Genomic DNA, 20,175 nt, shown 5'->3' with positions numbered 1-20,175 from the left:
AGTGTCCTATCTCAAGAAGTAATGCTACGTTCTGGTTGAAATTTGGAATATATGTGAATCCATGTGTAAACAGGCTTTGGTTCAATTTTGACGCCGATCGCTCCAAGAGGTGTTGATTTTTTTTTTTTTTTTTTTTGCGAATAAAAATATTTTTATTAATGCAACAATAAGAAAGATAAATCGTAATAGATTGTCGTCTGCGTATTTCTCGTGATTTTAATTGTATGGAAATGATAGGAAATATTATCTCAATGATTTAAAATTTTTAACTGTTGCCATCTTATGTTTGTTAACAAATAAAATATTTGTAATTAATTCAAGCAAGGCTTTTAAAAAAACTTTCAATTTTCGCTCTTTGCTTTGCTTTTGCAATAATTCAGACATTGGGATAGTCGTCAAGTTTTTGCATGTGTAATTTTGTTTTTGTTGGGAATATTGCTTCCTCGTCAAGCATGGGGAGGGATCAGAAAAAAAAAAGAAAAATATAGAAGAAAGTTTCGTGATGGCCACAACATACTAGTTACTTTCTTCTATATCTAATATATAGAAGAAAGTATTGGATTCGTGCAAATTTTCGAATTTCGAATTTTGACGGATTCGAACGTTTTGAGGTGTGCTGAGTCCATTTCGACTATATTTGGAAAATGTCTGTCTGTCTGTGTGTGTGTATGTATGTGTGTGTGTGTGTCACGTCTGTGTGTGACCAGTTTTTTGTGGCCGCTCTCCAGCAAAAACTATCGCATGAAATTGAACGAAATTTGGTACACATATGTGACCCTATGTGAACTTGTGCCCATTGGTTTTTGGCGCGAATTCCTCCAAGGGGGGTGGAGCAATAGGACGTTTTTTGAGTTATACGTGATTGCTATTCCTCAGGAAGTAACTGGCGGAATCAAACAAAATTTGGTCCATATGTTGCCCCTAACTGGAGCAGATGCTGATTCAATTTTGGTGTCAATAGCTCAAACGGGAGTTGAGTTATAGAACGTTTTTTGTCGTGAATTGTGACTGCTGTATCTCAAGAAATAACGAACGGAATCAAACAAAAATTTTTTGACAAGTAGCCCTTAGTGGGTATAAGAGCTGATTTTATTTTGGTGTCAACAGCTAAAAAGGGGGTAGCGCAATCGCCCGTTCTTTTTTTCCATTGTGAGTGCCCTATTTCAAGAAGTAATGCTACGTTCTGTTTGAAATTTGGAATATATGTGAATCCATACGTAAACAGGCTTTGGTTCAATTTTGACTCCAATCGCTCCAAGAGGTGTTGATTTTTTTTTTTTTTTTTTTGCGAATAAAAATAGCTTTATTAATGCAACAATAAGAAAGATAAATCGTAATAGATTGTCGTCTGCGTATTTCTCGTGATTTTAATTGTATGGAAATGATCGGAAATATTATCTCAATGAATTAAAATTTTTAACTGTTGCCATCTTATGTTTTTTAATAAATAAAATATTTGTAATTAATTCAAGTAAGGCTTTTAAAGTAACTTTCAATTTTCGCTCTTTGCTTTGCTTTTACAATAATTCAGACATTGGGATGGTCGTCAAGTTTTTGCATGTGTCATTTTGTTTTTGTTAGGAATATTGCTTCCTCGTCAAGCATGGGGAGGGATCAGAAAAAGGAAAAATATAGAAGAAAGTTTCGTGATGGCCACAACATACTAGTTTTTAATGTGTCAAAGACTTTTCGGACACCCTGTATTTTTAAAAAGAGCCTTTTGTTGTTGTTATTTTTTTAATGCCAGCTCTTATGCTCAACGAAAAAATAAATTCGTGAAAAAACTGAACGAAAAGCAAAAAGAAAAGTGCATTCCATTACCGCAAATGTTAGTTTGTTTTCTCGTTGAGTTAATGATCTCACAGCGTACTATTCTCTTTGGAAATGAACTTTGGGACCTATTTCGCCCCTTTACATTTTTTTTTATTCCACTGCTTTTCTTTCCTTTTAATAGTTTTATTCTTATTTTATTTAAAACGCTTTCATAATCCTTAAGATGCCTTCGGAAGACCACTAGTGACTCGCGGGCCTCTTATTGAAGACTACTACTTAAAAAGATCAATATGCTAAAGGTTTGTCATTCGAGCTGTTCTTCTCCGTTGTTTTTTTTTTTTTTTTTCTCTCATTTAAGAGCAAAAACCATCAAATCATTGTTCTTTTAATTTCAAAACATATTTGTGTTATCAAACAGTCTATGCAGACTCCAATGCACTAAATGGCTTAAATTACATAGTTTTCAAAAATACGAAGTATTTTATGATTATTTAATGACCTGTTACGAACTTAAATTTCAACAGGGAAAAATCAAATTAATATTAAAACAGCGTCTGACATTGACAATAATTCAATTCCTGTGTTTTTCCTTTAGCGACCGATTAGTTTCGATAAAACATACAAAAGGAAAATCTCAATATTTCAAGATAACCCATTCCAAAAAATAAAATGTACTTCATAATTTAAGAAGATGATTCTCATGAAAATAAAACGCAGTGAAAGAGGAATCTCGCAAAAGTTGTTTCAGACAAAAAACTGATAAAACTAATTCATCAAATATATTTTTTACATATGTAGAAGATAAGGATTAATGTATTCAAGTGATCGATGACATTAAATAGATGACTTCTAAATGAAAAGATGAATATGTTCTTCAAGGCCATCAAGTTTATAATTAGTCATTGTTAACATCATCACGTTCACGTGCATGTTAAAATAAACTCATTATGAACTGCAAGAAAATAGTTCTATTAACAAATAAAACACTTTCAGTCTTTATGAATTTTTCTGATGAATAAATTTGTTTTAAAAATGTGTAGAAACAACCAAATTGCTTCGGGAACTTCGTTGTACTTTTTTTCCTCGAGCCAATCTGTGTCTAATTTAAGGTATATAAAGAGCAATAGGGTGGTTCAATAAATACATGTAAAAAAAAAGTTTCTCCTAGATACCAGGACACGCCTCAATATTTTTAGACTTGTGGATAGCAATATACTGAAAGAATATTAACTTCCTATTTCAACTGAAAGAGGGTGCTCAACCCCTCCCACCAAACTTCATCAGTATGGGGAGGGACGTTAAAAAATACATTGAAATGAAAAATCAACGCTACATATTATAATATACACGAGTATTATGCATATACATTGCAATAAAATAATTACTTACAAAAAAAACAGCTGGGGAAGTTAAATGTTTATAAATTTGTGACATTTTCTATGCTACGGCTAATGTTAAATGGAGTGATCATTGAGCACCGTCTTAAAATTTGAGTAAGAAGCTGAAACTTTTACAGCATAATACTATTAGTAAGTCTAAAAACATTGGAGGGTATCCTGGACTCTAGCTAAAAAAAAAAGTTTTTTGAACCACCCTAGTGAGCAAACTGTCTTATTTCTGGGAGCAGATCTCACTTTTTCGTGCCTATTGGATGTATTAATACCTCGAAAAAAAAGTTCACATTCTTCCCCATCTCCTCTCACTTTTATTGATTATTTGTTCAGCATGCAGCAACTTCTTTTTATTTTATTTATTTATTTATTTTTTGCCTTGGGTGTTTTATGCAGTTTACAATGCGTTTTAGCAAGAACTTTTAAAACCAACCAATAAAAAAGATTTATAGAGTTTCAAATACTACCGAGGCAAATTTCGCTACCTTTCGTTAGATCCAAAATTTTGTTAAATCTCACCCACAAAAGAAGAAAAAAGAAAGAAAGAAATAATTAAGTATCATGCTTTCTTCGTTGGTAGCCTTTTATATTAGGTTGTCCTAAAAGTTCGTAAACACCTACTAAAAAATAGAATTTTTAGCATTTTGGAAATTTTTTTGTTGTTTTTGTTAATTTTTGGCAAGTAAAATTTCAAATTTTTGTAAGTGTTTACAAACTTTTAGGATGCCCCTAGTAGTTTGCATTTTCAACGTATTTCTGTTTTTAAGTTTTTTAAATTTCATTTCAAGAATATTTTGAATGATGTAGCATTTGTAAAAGATCTTTTTGAGAATATTGGGAATTAGAAATGTTTGATAGAAATTGATTATTCTCTTGGAAGTCGTAAATTTGCCTGGTAGAGAAGCAAACGAAATATATGTCTTGTGTTACAGTATCAAAAGTACTTTTAATTAATAATATTACCTCATTTTGAAAGTGTCAAATCTTTTTTTCTTAGCTCAACAGATATTTACATTTACCCCATTTTTTATTTTTACTTCCCTCTCGTAAAAAAAATAGGCTAAAACCTTTTTCAATATATTTGTTTGAAAACATTTCCTTTCTATATTACTTAAAGAACAGTTTTTCAATAAGTGCTATTATTTTACACATGAACTGTTTTTGAACATTTGTTCCTTTGTTAATCAATGTTGAGACGATGTTAGTAGAAAAGGAAACTTCTGAAAATAAAAATGATCTTTTACAACTCTTTAGCAGCAGAACCTTTACTATTCAATGTTAAATTTCAAAGGGGTACCAACTAGATTCAAGCAACATCACCAGGATGGTTAGTTTTGTAGTTAGTATGTCGTATACTGTTATGATTTTTTTTTTTAAATTTCTCTTCAAATGTTTCTTACAACACCTATTTTGGCAATTGTTTAATCACCCTGTTAATAATTTATTAAATAGTTTAAAGAATATCAAGATGAGATTTTGAACTGATTTGAACCAAATACTGAAATACAAAATAATTAACTGTATTCGGCGATTATTTTAGCTTTTGATAATATTTAACACTACTAATTTTTATAGATGATATCTGGATTGCGGCGTCAGTCTTGAAAGCTAGTTGGCAAACAAACTACGTACAGTTTTTCAAGATGGAAGACAACTCCAGTGCATCTTCGGACAGTGACAATGCTCTTTTGTCCCCAAAAAACCGCTCCAGAATTGGATGCAATGCCGCGACACAGACACCTGAAATGTCCAGACACGAAATAGTCATTACAGACAATGGAAGAAAGAGTTCAGCACCTGAAACAAATGGCAAGTCTTCCATTATGGTTTATAAATTGGACGCTCAAAAGCCTTTATCTGAACTTGAGCAAGAAGCCAAGACCTTAGCCATCCCAGATGTAGTTGTTGAATACATCAAGGACTCCTACCATCGACAAGAGGACAATAGCGAAAATGGCATCACAAATCCAGCATTCGAGCCGCAGGACCTGATCATCGTCAGAACACCATCTTGTGTCAGTTTACGAGATGACATTGTCGAAGACAGTGCCGCCTCTCCAATTGGAAAAGATAATCAGAAAATGTACTACAGTCTACCAAGATCTAAAAAACCTGGTGAGGATAACTCCAACGCACATAGCCAACCATCCACACCAAAACTTATGCCCAAGCTCCTGAGCGCAGCTGATCCGTCTTTATCTGTTTCTATGTCCTCCCTGGGGTACCCAAGGTCAGTGCCACCTTCGCCAAATTTTGGGTACAGGCCACTGGAGAGTGAAACTTCAGCCGTCTACACCATCATTGCTCCTGTAAAGTACATGGGTACCGCTGAAAAGGAGCAAGAATTGCGTCTCTTGGCTGAATTGCAAGCACAGTTGGAAAAAGACAAAGCTAAGTAAGTTCTGAAAATCTTATAATACTACTACTGTATTATTTATATGTTTATGTATAGTTATTAATGTTATTTAATTATTTAAATTTTTATTTTAAATTATGAAGAACCAAACGTACCCTGAGCTTCTCAAGAAAACAAATCTATGTCGTTCAATTTCAAAGGCAATAAAAAGATGAGGAACTCGGTGGATAAAGTTAGTATGTATAATAAACGAGATAATTTGAGAAAATGAGCTTTAAAGGTTTTAGCTAGTTTATTTTTATCATCTTCTCGCAAATTAGTGCACGATATTGTAGAGTTTGTATAAGGAAATGTTGTTAGCTTTCGTTTTTTCCTGTTCTGATGTCAAATGTTTTAACTCAACTTCTTATGGAGCTTCGTGTTCCACTCAGAAAATGAGGAAAGCATAATAGGATGAGTTAACAAACATAAAAAGTATTCTTATTTTAAAGAAGATAACAACATAATATTCATTCACAAAACAGCACTTTTTTTTCAAAAATGTTACATTAATTATACGTCCACTAAGCTTTTAAATAATAAGATATTTTTATACAGACTCCAATCTTCCATGTAGATTTTATCCGTTACCAGTCATATAAAATTGTTGACCGCTTTCTTTGTTCTGTTTAACATAGACTGCGTTCGCATACTCGGCTGGTAGCTACCGGTCAGTTGACTACATGACAGCTAACGACGTCAGCGCTTACTATCTCCAATGCTTTAGCATGAGCTGACGTCATTAATTGTCATATGATCAACCTACCAGCAACCTGTCGATGTGAGCGAAATCAGTCATAATCTTACCTGGAGAGTAAGCAAAAAGTAAAAGCAATCTACATTGAGAAAGGGAAAATCTTATGTTCGTTGGTCAAACGCCTCTGTTCCTTTAAACATGATCCAACCTGTTGATCCACGAAGGTCATTAATTTCAAACTATCTTTGAGCAACGACCATCCTCCAAGTTAGGATTGATCATTTATCCCTCATGTTTTCGTTAAGATTTTAATGAAATTTTTTAACAGTTTTGTTGCTCCATTGAAAAAGAAAAAACTGGCAAAAAGTAGAAAATGTATACGAAGAGTCAGTATTATGTTCATAAGGTCTAAAATATATCTTCCTTAAACATTATTTCACATATTTTTTCACATAAACAAGGTCATCACTTCCAAGTCATCTATTGTTCTATTGAAAAAGACCTTATCTGGAAAACTAGCAAAAAGTAGAAAATGTATGCGAAGAGTCAGTATTATTTTCATAAGGTCTAAAGTATCTCTTCCTTAAACATTATAATTTCACAATATTTTTCCACATGAACAAGGTCATCACTTCCAAGCCATCTACGAAAAGCGACCAATTTTTCTATTAGGGTTGATCATTTGCTGCTTAGATAAAATTTTTAATGACTTTGTTCCCGTAGGCGTGAAAATAGAAGTGAAGTGAAAATAGAAATGTTCTATGTTTTGAAAAAGAGGACATTATGTTAATTAAATTGAAAATCTCAATTTCTTCAAAATTATTATTTCGTGTTCATCTATGAAGTTTTAAGCTGCCTTCGAACAATGAGCATTACAGGAAACTAGGAGTGTCACTACAGATAGGAGGAGGCGGTGGTCTGTTCTAAGTGACACCCTCCTTCAATTCTTAAATACTTCAATTCGGGGTTTTTAGCAATGTATTTTAAATTATGTTTAATCAATAAAGCGAAATCTAATTTTTAAAATAGATATTTTATCATACTATTCTTTCATAATTAAAATATCTTTTACTAGTGGCACCCGCACGTTTTTGCCCGTAGTAGAAAATTAAAAGGTCTTTTGGTTCACCTGTATATTAACAAATAATGGATGATGAATTTCTCGCCAATTGGCTTGCCCATGTTACTGTTCCACATTATGATAATTTGGTGATTTACTAATTGATCTTGTGATAATTTGTCTCGGTATATGTACTTAAAATTGGAATAAAAAAAAGAACAAAATCGAATTTTCGAAAAATCGGTTCGAGGTGCACACCCCATGCTACAAACTAATTCTGTGCCAAATTTCATGAAAATCGGCCGAACGGTTTAGGCGCTATGCGTGTCACAGAGATCCTGACAGACAGAGAGAGATCCAGACAGAGAGACTTTCAGCTTTATTATTAGTAAAGATAACATACTTTAGTTGAAATAAGCTTTCGTTACACCACATAAAAAAATGAAGAAATGTATGATCTTCATGTTTGAATACAACATGAATTGTTTTTAAGCAGGGGGAGGGGATGCTTCCCTAAATTACTACCCTGGGTGACCCCCCCCCCCCCCATCTAGGAACGCCACTGCAGGAAAGATTGCCCATTATTGGAATATAAATTAAAATTTGATAATCTCCGTGAAAGAGCTTCGTAACTTCGTAGAAAAAACTCTTCGAATATTTTTTAAAGAAGATACATTTTTGACTTGATGAACATAATAATTATTTTGCTAAACATATTATGTTTCTACTATTCAATTAGTGCCAAAAGAGTAGTGTAGTGGTTAGACGCTGGTCTCTTACGCCCAAAGTCGCAGGTTCAATCCTGGTTGCAGTCATTGGATTTTCGATGCAGAAAATCGGCAGCGTCCTTGTCGTGCAATTATGCAGCATGTTAAAGATCCTTTGACTACTAGTTTGTTTCAGAGTGCTCTTGGCAAAATTAAGTTTCTAGTGCAGTTTCGCATCCAGTTGAGCCCAGATGCTATACACTGGTGGAGAAATTGTAGATCAAATGATCGCGATAACTTCATCCGCCGATAGTGGTGCTACATGAAAGAATGGATGCTATCTCGGGGGATTGCACTCAGTCAGCAAAGGATAATGTTTCTTAACGCAACTCCATTGGAAAGAAAAAAAAGTAGACTTTTTAATTAGCTCTCTAGATGAGGTTATTTTAAGATTTGCACGCTACTGCTTATAAATCCTCCAATATATTATAGCCAGTGATCGAGAAACACTCTGGATGTCATCAACAATTAAGCTCGCGCCACGCATGATAATTTGATTATATTTTTTGGTAATGTTTGACATGCAGGGAAAAGCTTTATTAAGGGCTCACTTAAATGTTTTACTGGTAAGTTTTTTTTCGGGACACGCCACTGTACATACCACTTTAAATTCATTGAAAACATATTATCTTTACAAATAGTGTTGCAAAATTATTTGCACACTGGGGTGGAATGAAAAAAATCAAAGTTTGATAAAAGCTAAGTAATAGTGCAAAAAAGTTGCGTTTTGTAAAGATAATTGTCCATGCTAAAGGATTTCGACAGCAAAAAATATTTTGAGGTTCCGCTCGCACCATGAAGTTGACCACTATTGCATGAAAACTAAAGAAAGCTGCTATAACTCATCAAAAATAAAAATTTTGTTGAAATATTTTGATAATTTTGATGTAGTGCCACTTAATAGTTGGCTTTTTGAGTAGATTAGACACCACATAGAACTCGATCGGTAACTTAACTGTTTTACTGGTAAGACTGTGTCATTTCTGGGGAATGAAGAAACGAACAATGACCGCTGTCTACTGAAGTTTGGGTTAAATCCACTGGAGTTAGGGTTAAATTTCAACTATTCAAATATCACCAAGCAGGCAATTGCTTCGTTCAAATGTAGAAGCAATTTTCACCCGTCATGCCTTGACGGGCGGTTTTCTAGCATTTAATACCAATCCACTCTTTCAATAATGGAATTGGAAACATTTTTTTTCTTAGCTGATTATTAGGATCTTTCCACTTAGGCAGAAAAGAATGTCTAAGACATTTTCCTTTTAACTAAGAAACATTTCCGGCAAAACATCCGCAATGGGAGACATCATTGACCTCAGCTGCGTAAAGAAAAACTCAAGGATACAGTTATCGACAACAACAGATTAAAAGTTCCAACAATTGTGAAGCCCTAAAGAAATGATTTATCGTGAAATACACATTGACTGTCATGGACAAAGTAATACAATGAAAGTTTTTGATTATGTTTTTGTATTAACAATATTGAGCACGATTGCTTTTTTTTTTTTTAACAGGGATTATTTTTCCTGTTTAAACGTACGCATGGGCAGGGCCGCGCCAAGCCTGATCGGCGCCGTCGTGCAAATGTTTTTTGAGCGCCTTTATGCTCTGGCGTTCGAGGAAAATATAGTTAACACCCGGAGGGAGGTTTTGTAGACAAATATAAAATGAAAGAAAATACGTTTGGCACTTAACTTACACAAAAAATAGTGTGTTAATATTTAATTTCGCAATATGGTGTACGTTTTTACTTCATATCTCGAAATTATTCTGAATTCAGCAGCTCCTCTGATATAATAATGCGCTTTGGAAGAAGAAAATATTTTAATATCTAAGTTAAAGCCACTTTGAATATATATCTAATTTCTAATTGATGAATAATAATAATAATAAAAACTTTTATGCCTGTCAAAACATGACAACAGGAGCAGTGGCGCAACTAGAAAATAGTTTTTAGGGTGCACAAATAGAAGAAAAAAAACTTTTTTAGTAAGAGGGGTTCCAGGTGTTCTCCCCGGAAAATTTTTGAAATTTGTAGTTTGAAAAACGCAATTTTAGACGGTCTTTGGTAGTGTTATGGGGAAAAAGGTACAAGGCGCTCTGCGGAAATTTATAGAAGTTGAAGCCTTAAAACGTTATTGTATCGGCCACATTTATTGACGTTAGAAAAAGGAATGGAACTCTGGGATTCAACCCGATCGTTTTTTTTTTCTTTTGAAAAATAGATAGAAATCAATTCTTTTTCTCCAATCCAATCTTTCGAAATTGAACTTCCAAAAAGTTCAATTGTAGAGAACTTTGAAGATTTTTACAAAAAGAGAATTCCGGAGCTCCCTCTGATTTTTTTTTTCTCCAAAATTAAAGTCCTAAAAACTTGAGCAGTATTCTATGATATTAGAAGTGGTTCAGAGGCTATTCTAACATAAATTTTTTGCAAGTCATGTTTGAAAAACCTAATTTTTGATGACATTTAAGGAAGGATGCTCGGAGGCCCTTGCCCGAATATTTTCTGAAACTGAAGTCTTAAAAACGTGATTGTAAAACAATATTGGTAACATTAGAGCCGGCAATCTTTCGAAACTGAAACTCTAAAAACGCAATTTTCGGTGATTTTTGAACGGAGTTTCAAGAGATGTTGTTTTTTATTCGAGAGCTTTCGCGAAAGTTTGCGAAATAGAAGGTCTTGTAACGAAATTTGAGATGTTCTGTAATGCATTTGGCGGGGGGGGGGGGGGGGGGGGAGATTCGGCAGAGTAGCATTTTGAAAATTTTCTTATTTTATGGCAAACTAGAACTAGTATGTTGTGGCCATCACGAAACTTTCTTCTATATTTTTCTTTTTTTTTTCTGATCCCTCCCCATGTTTGACGAGGAAGCAATATTCCCAACAAAAACAAAATTACCCAAGCAAAAACTAGACGATCATCCCAATGTCTGCATTATTGCAAAAGCAAAGCAAAGAGCGAAAATTGAAAGTTATTTTAAAAGCCTTGCTTGAATTAATTACAAATATTTTATTTGTTAACAAACATAAGATGGCAACAGTTAAACATTTTAAATCATTGAGATAATATTTCCGATCATTTCCATACAATTAAAATCACGAGAAATACGCAGACGACAATCTATTACGATTTAGCTTTCTTATTGTTGCATTAATAAAGCTATTTTTATTCGCAAAAAAAAAAAATCAACACCTCTGGGAGCGATTGGCGTCAAAATTGAACCAAAACCTGTTTACGTATGGATTCACATGTATTCCAAATTTCAACCAGAACGTAGCATTACTTCTTGAGATAGGGCACTCACAATGGAAAAAAAGAACGGGCGATTGCGCTACCCCCTTTTTAGCTGTTGACACCAAAATAAAATCAGCTCTTATACCCACTAAGGGCTACTTGTCAAAAAAAATTTTGTTTGATTCCGTTCGTTATTTCTTGAGATACAGCAGTCACAATTGACGACAAAAAACGTTCTATAGCTCAACCCCCGTTTGAGTTATTGACAAAATTGAATCAGCACCTGTTCCTGTTGATGGCAACGTATGGACCAAATTTTGTTTGATTCCGCCAGTTACTTCCTGAGGAATAGCAAGCACGCGTAACTGAAAAAACGTCCCATTGCTCCACCCCCCTTGGAGGAATTCGCGCCAAAAACCAATGGGCACAAGTTCCCATAGGGGCATATATGTGTACCAAATTTCGTTCGATTTCATGCTTTAGTTTTTGTTGTAGAGCGGCCACAAAAAACTGGTCACACACAGACGTGACACACACACACACACATACACACACACACACACAGACAGACAGACATTTTCCAAAAATAGTCGAAATGGACTCAGCACACCTCAAAACGTTCGAATCCGTCAAAATTCGAAATTCGAAAATTTGCACGAATCCAATACTTTCTTCTATATATTAGATATAGAAGAAAGTAAAAAAGAAAAGAGATAGGACAAAGGGGGAGAAGCCGACCAATTAGTAGAAATTAAAGTTGTACCCCAACGTCATTAGTTTTTCCTTATTAAAATCACTTTGTTAGACGCGTTTTTCCCGCTTCAGTAGTAAATATTTTTGAAAAATATTCAACTAAGCATTCTGGAGGGGAGAGGGCATAGGGCGGTGCAACCAAAGAGGTGTCCTCTGGACGCCTACCTCCCCCCTCCTCTGGTTGCGCCATGGAATTGGAGGGTACTGACTATATTTCTATTCCGCCTTAAAAAATGAAACTGAACCTTGCCGTTAAAACGAATGCTTCTAGCTTACGAAATCGTTAAAAAGGCATTGAATTTAATATCTAAAACAAACACATTGTCCAAAGCTCTTTCTTTAATTTAATACACAAATAGTTGAAGAAAAAGGGGGTGGAGCAATTGAGTAATTATGATCAAGTCGTTACTTTTCGGAACTAAAAAGTTAATCTAAATCACTCTCTGCGATATATTCATATTACGCATAAGTAAATAATATGCAAATGTGCTTACCGTATTTTTTGATGTATGATAACATGATGCAGTGGAATTACCACGAATAGTAGTAAAAAATCACAAAAAGACATATTGCACGAATTATAATTCTATAACATATTCACCGCAAAAACCAAAATGGGAAATAGCAAATTTCTTGCGCTGCTTCGTATGCTCAATCTTGTGAAATTTTACTCATAACGAAATAACATTCATGACTCCACAGATGAAGAAAAATGCTAATATATGAATTAATTAGCATCATGTGTTTGCAGTGTAAAAGATTTTGCTTTGAATAGCATATTCAGACACAACAAGGCATTTCTTTTTCCTTATAGATAGGCAGCAAGGAGAATTGTTTGTTTTATGAGCAGTATAACAGGTTCCTTTATGAATATGATGAAAAGTTCAATTTCATTTTTTTTGGTTGGAGATTTCCCCCCCCCCCCCCATTTGGATCATTTTTGATTGGTAGAGCTCGGCGCCTTTTTGACTCTGGCGCCGTCGTGCACCGCACGACCTTGCACATAGGGACGGCGCGGCCCTGCGCATGTGTGAGCAAAAATTCAAGCATCTTTTATTTAAAAAAATGAACTTAAAACTAAGTACTAGTAAATTACGGACAGTTAAAAATGAACAGATTTCCAGACGATGCATCAATTGAATGTATTTTAAGGAAATTTTTAACATGAGCAAGAAATATTTCATTGCTACGTAACACACTTGCAAAAAAAAAAAAAAAACTTCTTTAAAGATAAGTTACATTTATCGAGTTATATAGTAGTTTTGTTTATTATCGTTAGGTATACTACAAAATCGCTCGTCAAGATAAGGCGGGTGAAAATTGCTTCTAAATTTGAACGAAGCAATTGCTTGTTAGGAGATATTTTGATCGTTGTAGTTTTAGTCGTAACTCCAGTGACTGGAACCTAAACTCCAGTTGATAGCGTCCATTGTTAACCACTTTTTCGTTTCTCAGGAGCGTTACTCGATCGTTGGCTGTTATATATATGAGGTTATCATTGATTTGTAAGCACGGCCCAAATACCTATATTTAACATGCCTTGCTCATTTTCTTTACTTTTTGGTATACTCTATACTACATGACATGACTTGTTTTACTAATTGTTTTTAGAGTGTAAATAAAAAACTAAATACGAGGAAATATAATCATTTGTTTTATTTTTGCTGAAAACTAAGCGAGAAGTTACCTCATTGAAAGAGTTGGTCAAATATACGCTGATATCATGCCAAAACTAACGGTAAAACTTCCGATATTTCCATCCAAAGAAAAATCTAACTGTAATCATTTTGTTAGAAATCAAATCTAGTGAAAGAAAAGTTGAATTTTCAATTCAAATACCGCATTTTTCTGAAAATAAGACCCTAGGGGTAATAAGTGTAATATTTGGGCAAAAACATAGGGGCTCTGGGGTTTTCCCTAGATAACTTCTGAAATTGAAGTCCTCAAAACGCAGTTTTAGGCTATCTTTGATCGCTTTAATGGGAGGTCCTTGATGGGAGTCGGCGTCCAGAACGTGTGATTATACAACATGTTGAAGGTTTCTCGAATATTTGTTAGGCATGAATGCTCTAAGTTGAATTCAGTTTGTAGTGCGATGCAGCTCAGAAAAAAAAATTGAAATCTATTTTTTGAAGAAAAATTTAAAAATGCTCACTTATTGATTCAATTATATTCTGGAAGCTTTTACGTTTTAGGGGGGGAATATTTATATGCACTAATACACTTAAAAACTTCACTAAATTCAAAAAAATATATATATAAAAATCTGTTTTTCAACGTAAACAGTTTCAGTGATTGCTTCTCAGATCTCATTTTGTTCAGAAGTGGGGCACACAACGGAAGGGTCCAGGGGGTCCGGACCCCTTCCATAGGTCTTGCTTTTTTTCTCGATTGATTACGATTCTATGTATTTTGTACGTAGAATAATTTTAAACAAAAATAACAATAGTTTCAGTTCTAATAAGAGAAAAGTTTAAACCCTTATATTATTTTTTTTTAATACAGCGCACTTCCTATAACGAATTGCCTATAAGAAGCAGAATGGTGATTATAAATGAATGCACTGTAATAAACATGTTTTAGTTTTTCAATTAATGATTAAAATGAAATTCTGTGAACTTGAACCCATTTTTTGATTATGAGATAAGTAAAAGTGTAAATTATTTTACTTTCTAGTTATTTCTTTAAGTATTATTAATAATGCTTATTATTTACTCAATAGTTTATTGAGCAATCACGATTGCTTATTGTACTCATTTGACTGTCCTTGACGTTACCGCTGATTTTATTCCCCCCCCCCCACACATCCCTCTGCAGCACCACCGTCGGCCGGCCCCTCCCAATGCTGCTCCTCTAGCGAAAACCATCTTCAGACTGCGTCCAATCCTACACACACTCGTATACATACACAGACCTACACACACACATACGCACACACAAACACACACATTCATGCCTGCACAAAGACACAAACACACACGCACACACATATCCACACACACTCGTGATTACGAAAAACATAATTTGAATTCAAAATGTCAAAATTCAAATTAATTAATTTATTTATTTTTACTTTTTTCGCTCTCGGGAATCGATAAAATCGAGTCAATCCGTTTGACAGCGTATTGGGATATGGTATGAGAATAAGTCTTTCCACCTTGCACCCTTCCCTCGCAATATTCCTAAGTGCACCACTGATGATCAGAATGGCTACTTTAATCGCATTTTAGTTGTACTTTCATTTCTTAAGTATCACTTGGTGAGCAGAAGGGGGCATTTATCTGGACTTGCTTACGCTGCTGCTAATTATAATCTCTCTCAGCGTGACGTCACTGATTGCTTTAAAAATTACAAGTTGTGCGCATTTCATATTTATTAAAAGAGTTTGATGTTACAACAGCTGATGCGCATTCATTTATTGTATTTCAAATTTATCATACAAGATAGAGTTCATAACTTAAATTCTGATCACGAAGGCAAAAAAAAAAGATTAGCAACTAAGTGATTAGAATATACAAAACTGGGAAATGGCTATAGCAACCCTTTTTCTCTCTATACTCTACCTATCTGTAGAATCCGCCCTTTAGTTTCCAAGGGCAATTTTCCCGCATTAGCTGCATGAATTAATAGGCTTTTTCATCTTTTGCAGTTGGCAAGGTCAGACTAATGCTTTATTTCTGTATTTATTCTGTTCTAAGGACGCTTAAGGCTTGGTCGGATTTCGCGCCTTTTTTTTTTTTATTTTCCATAAATCTGGATGGTAATTCACAATCAGACACTTTTCATAGTCGTATTCTTGCAAACTTACAACTGGTTCCTCCTCCTCCAAGAGCTTGATTTCTAACAAAAGCAGTGCAAGAGCTCTGTCGTCTTAAGAACTTTTCATGCATAATTAGCCTGAGTTTTGGCTAATATGTAGAAGTCAGATGAAAACTGAAAGAAGAAAAAGATATGAAGAAAAACGGGGTTAAGATCTTCTGAGCTCCCATGCAAATTAAGACCTGCTCTCCTTGTAGCGTAGCGATAGGCTAAAACGTTAGAATGCTCGAGATTAAGAGGTGGAGCCTTAAACAATTGCAGTTGGAATTCTATTTGAATGACGTATTTCTTGTGACTCACAAATAATTAGTAGCTTAAGAGAGATATCCACTTAAAAGTTGGTGAACAGGAACAAATTTATTCACTTGTTTCCTTACAATTTTTTTAACTTGTTTTTTTAAATATATAATTGTATTAAATAAGTAATACTTTTGAGATATATACAGTCGACTCTTGTTTTATAATCGGTTTTTTACACGATTTTGACTATACGTGTTTGAAGATTTGGCACCTTTATTTTATTTTACACAGATGAATTTTGATTTTACGCGGATGCGGCATTGCAAACAGATAACATTTTCCTCTCTTTCAAAATCCAAATTCCTGAGATTGCAAATGAACCTCAATTAACTGCTTATTGAAGTGCTAATAAGCGAGCTTGGGCCACTGGAGATTTTTTTTCCTTTTTTTTGGCAATCGGTTTCAGAGTTCTTTCCAGCTCTTCTCACACGATTCAGGGCCTAGTGGGATAAGAACTTTCAGAAGTGAAAAAGGAGAACGAAACTAACGAGGATACCGACATCGATGACACACAGCCAAAGGCTTTCACTCTGAAAATTTTGAGCCATTCCTCGACAATGGCAAGAGATCTTTCTGGTTTGTTAGTCAAGGAAGATCTTGTCATGGAAGTGACGCGAGTGATTCCGGAAACGGTTGAGCACCAAAAAGAACTACGGAGAAAAATGATTAACAACTGCCAAAAGAATATCACGAACAGCCTTTTTTTTATAAACACGAAGTTAATTCATGTTTTCTTTATGCAAGTTGTGCATATGTTCCGGATTCATATTAAACTTATTATATTTTTTTATCTATCACTAGAATGCAGTATTTATTTATTTATTTATTTATTTATTTGCTATATGGAACCTTGCCCCTATTACGCGGGTTTGATTTACGCGGCGTTCCCGTGGAACGTAACACCCGCGTAAAACGAGGGTTTACTGCATCTGTAGAAGTTGATGAAGAGGACACATGAAAAACAAGATACTGCCTAAAAAATATGGGGAAAGAAAACTGAGTTTTATATGATAGACGAGTCAAAGAAAAGGCAAAATTCAGATGTTATCCTCAAAAAAATACTTTTTGCTCCTCGTCACAATTTTAATCAAGCTCAAATGAAATTGGTTTAATTTTCTCAACTCTACTACTGTAGGGTCATTAGATAGAAATGTCAACCTCAACCTCAGAATTTTTTTTTCCACAAAGCCTTGATTGTGATCTATCATTTCATTCAGCATATTTTCTAGTACATAAATCCAGTAACAGTTTGCAAAAATTTCATTCGGTGTTTTTCTTCTGGCTCTAAACGTGCGAGGTTGTAGAAAAGACTTAGCATGTGCAAAAAACATGCGTCTACGTTTTCTTGTGTAATGTAAAAATTTTTGCAATTTTTTAAAAGAACTATGTTTATTCTAAATGATTAGATGCTGGTCTAGTAAAATTGAGTGTTCTTTTTGCACACATTATAAGATAAATATTTTAATTAGTTTGGTTATTTCACTGAAAATATTTACGTTACGTTAGTCACGAAAATGTACTATTTTCTGCTTAAAAACTAAACCAGATAATTCAACCAAACAGCACTTTTTATTTTCTTATATCTGTGTCATATCTACTTTAAAAGTGCAAAATTTTAGTATCAGCAGATATAAAATAATTAGTGTGACTAACGTAACATTTCAGCTGTGACTAACGTAACAGTTAGCATGTGACTAATGTAACATTTTAAAAATGACTGCTAATTTTTAAAACTTATTTAGTTTAATATACATTTTCATGAACAATTTTGAATATGTAGGCATTCTATATTGATTGAAAATATAAAGGGTGAAAAATACCAGTAATATTACATTGTAGACCTTCTGTTCACTTAGAAAAATACTTTTTTAAAGGTCTTTATAAAGATACTTCCAATTTAAAGAACTATTAAAACAGAAAAAAGGTGAGTAAAGCAAAATAAGTACTTTGCTGAATGTGCATTCAACACAAGAATCGAAGCTTAAGAACTAAGATAATGGAAATACAGTCTTAACAAAGGAGAATGTTTCTAATTTTTAGAAAATACATCTCCACCTATTAGTAAAATGAAGTAATGGTTGCTCGTTGGAAAACATTTGAAGATGTTACATGATACAGTGACAATAAGCGCTGCTGCCATATATTTCAGAAAATGCACGAATGATCATTTAGAAATTCAAACATTTGCGGTGATATCTGGATTTAAAATGCTATCTGCAAAAACGTTCGAATATTTTTTTTTCAATATTACATTTTAATTCAAAAGGATGCACAACACTATTCGTTCGATGAATCAGTAAACCTTAAAAAATAGTATGCCTTTGAAAAGTACTACGGAGTTTCTTATAACGATAACTAGTATATCAGCAGAATACTAGATTTCGGTGAAACTATCAACTTGCATAAAGTTAATTTTTACAAGAGAGATATTTAGGATTTAATTAGTCCAAGAATGATGTTATTCAGTTTGTAAAAGCAGTTTTTTTTATTTGTTAATTTTTTTTTCGTACATTCAAATTGAGTTAATTGAACTGAATGCTTCCATTGAATTTCTTACACTAATATAGAAAAAAAGTAAAGAAAGAACCATAATACAACACAAAGAAGGTTCCTAAAAAGTGTAAAAGTAATGTAAGAGCAAGAAATTAATTATAAATGTTTTTTATATGCATTCATTGCTTGTTATTCGATGGTTACGTTAGTCACGTTACGTTAGTCACACACAGTTTTTCGGAAAAGTACCATTTAGGGCCAAAAAAGATTTATCTGTAACAAATCTGTAGTACATTTTTAAAATAGATTGTTTACCTCTTACAAATATATCGGCCAATTTTAAATGCCTGCGTAAGTTTCAGAAAAATTTGCCTCTAACATAAGCATTGTTTCTCGGGGTTGTAAAAATGTTACGTAAGTCACGATTTCTTTTTTGGTGAAAAAATACCTGCCCGCGCTCATTTTGCTTCAAATTCTTGGTAGAAATGAAAAATAGTCATCTTGTACATTTTAAATCTGCATATCAAAATAAAACACATTTATTTCTACTCCCGTTGTACATAAAAGGAGTTTGAAAAACAGCTGCGAATGTTACGTTAGTCACTATGTAATGACCCTGTATCGGACTGACGCTCTAAGTACGCAATGTTGTTACATTGTTACAATTTATTGTTCTTCTAAAAAACGAATAATTGGCGCGTTTATAGTTCCCCTCTTGTTATCAAAATTTAAAATTATTATTGAGGAAATACTGTTTTTTTATTAAATTCAAAAAGTTTGATCCGGATAAAAAGTGTTCGGACAAACGAGGCTCGACTGTAATTGATAGTTCTTGATTTTCGATAACTGTACAATAGTTTAGGAGTATTTCGTCCATTTTTTCCTCTCCCCCCCTCCCAAAAAAAAACGCACTGAAACTATTAAAACGTTAACTTAAAATAGAAAAACTGGTCTTGAATAACTGTTTGAAAGGCTATCACCTGAAAATAATTTAAAAAAAAAAATGCAGAAGGTCACTACCTGCCGTAAAAAAAAAAAATAATTCAATGTTGCTGGTTATTTTCTGCAACATTTGTTTTGGGAAAATTTGCTTATCACGCATGTTATCTACAGAAGTAATTAATGAAAGTTAGTTTGTTGAATGTTGCAAAGCGAAGTAATGGATCACTACAAAGTTGTGAATCCTCTTATCCTTGGAGGAGATTTGACGATGTCTTTTTGTTTTTTTTTTTTTTTTCTTGTGCAAAAAGTTGCAAGAAAAAAGGTGCAGTACATATAATTTTCTTCCTTGAAAGAAAAACCGCATTTGATAAAGGGATTCATACAGCTCTAAGTCTGCTTGCTCTTAAATGCTAATTTTTCATGAGTGTAGTTTTGTATGAAAGATGAAAATTAGTGGAGCAAAGATGAAAAAGTAATTCAGACCAAATTAAATGATTTATTTGTATTTCCAAATTATTTGTATTTCAAACACTACTTTTTTTCGTC

At 33.7% G+C, this 20,175-nt stretch overlaps 1 protein-coding gene across 1 annotated transcript in view; it reads left to right on the top strand.

Annotated features, from left to right (window-relative positions):
• Positions 1-20,175, top strand: part of LOC129216754 (uncharacterized) — a 174,281-nt gene that overhangs the window by 136,683 nt on the left and 17,423 nt on the right. Inside the window, exon 10 of the mRNA XM_054850971.1 lies at positions 4,740-5,559. Coding sequence (XP_054706946.1) covers positions 4,740-5,559 — 820 coding nt within the window. The remainder of the gene's footprint in view (positions 1-4,739; positions 5,560-20,175) is intronic.

The sequence above is a fragment of the Uloborus diversus genome, chromosome 2 (assembly GCF_026930045.1).
Source record: "Uloborus diversus isolate 005 chromosome 2, Udiv.v.3.1, whole genome shotgun sequence".
NCBI classification, from domain to species: domain Eukaryota; kingdom Metazoa; phylum Arthropoda; class Arachnida; order Araneae; family Uloboridae; genus Uloborus; species Uloborus diversus.
The sequence above is the reverse complement of the archived record's forward strand: the minus strand, read 5'-3'. Positions and strand labels throughout refer to the sequence as shown.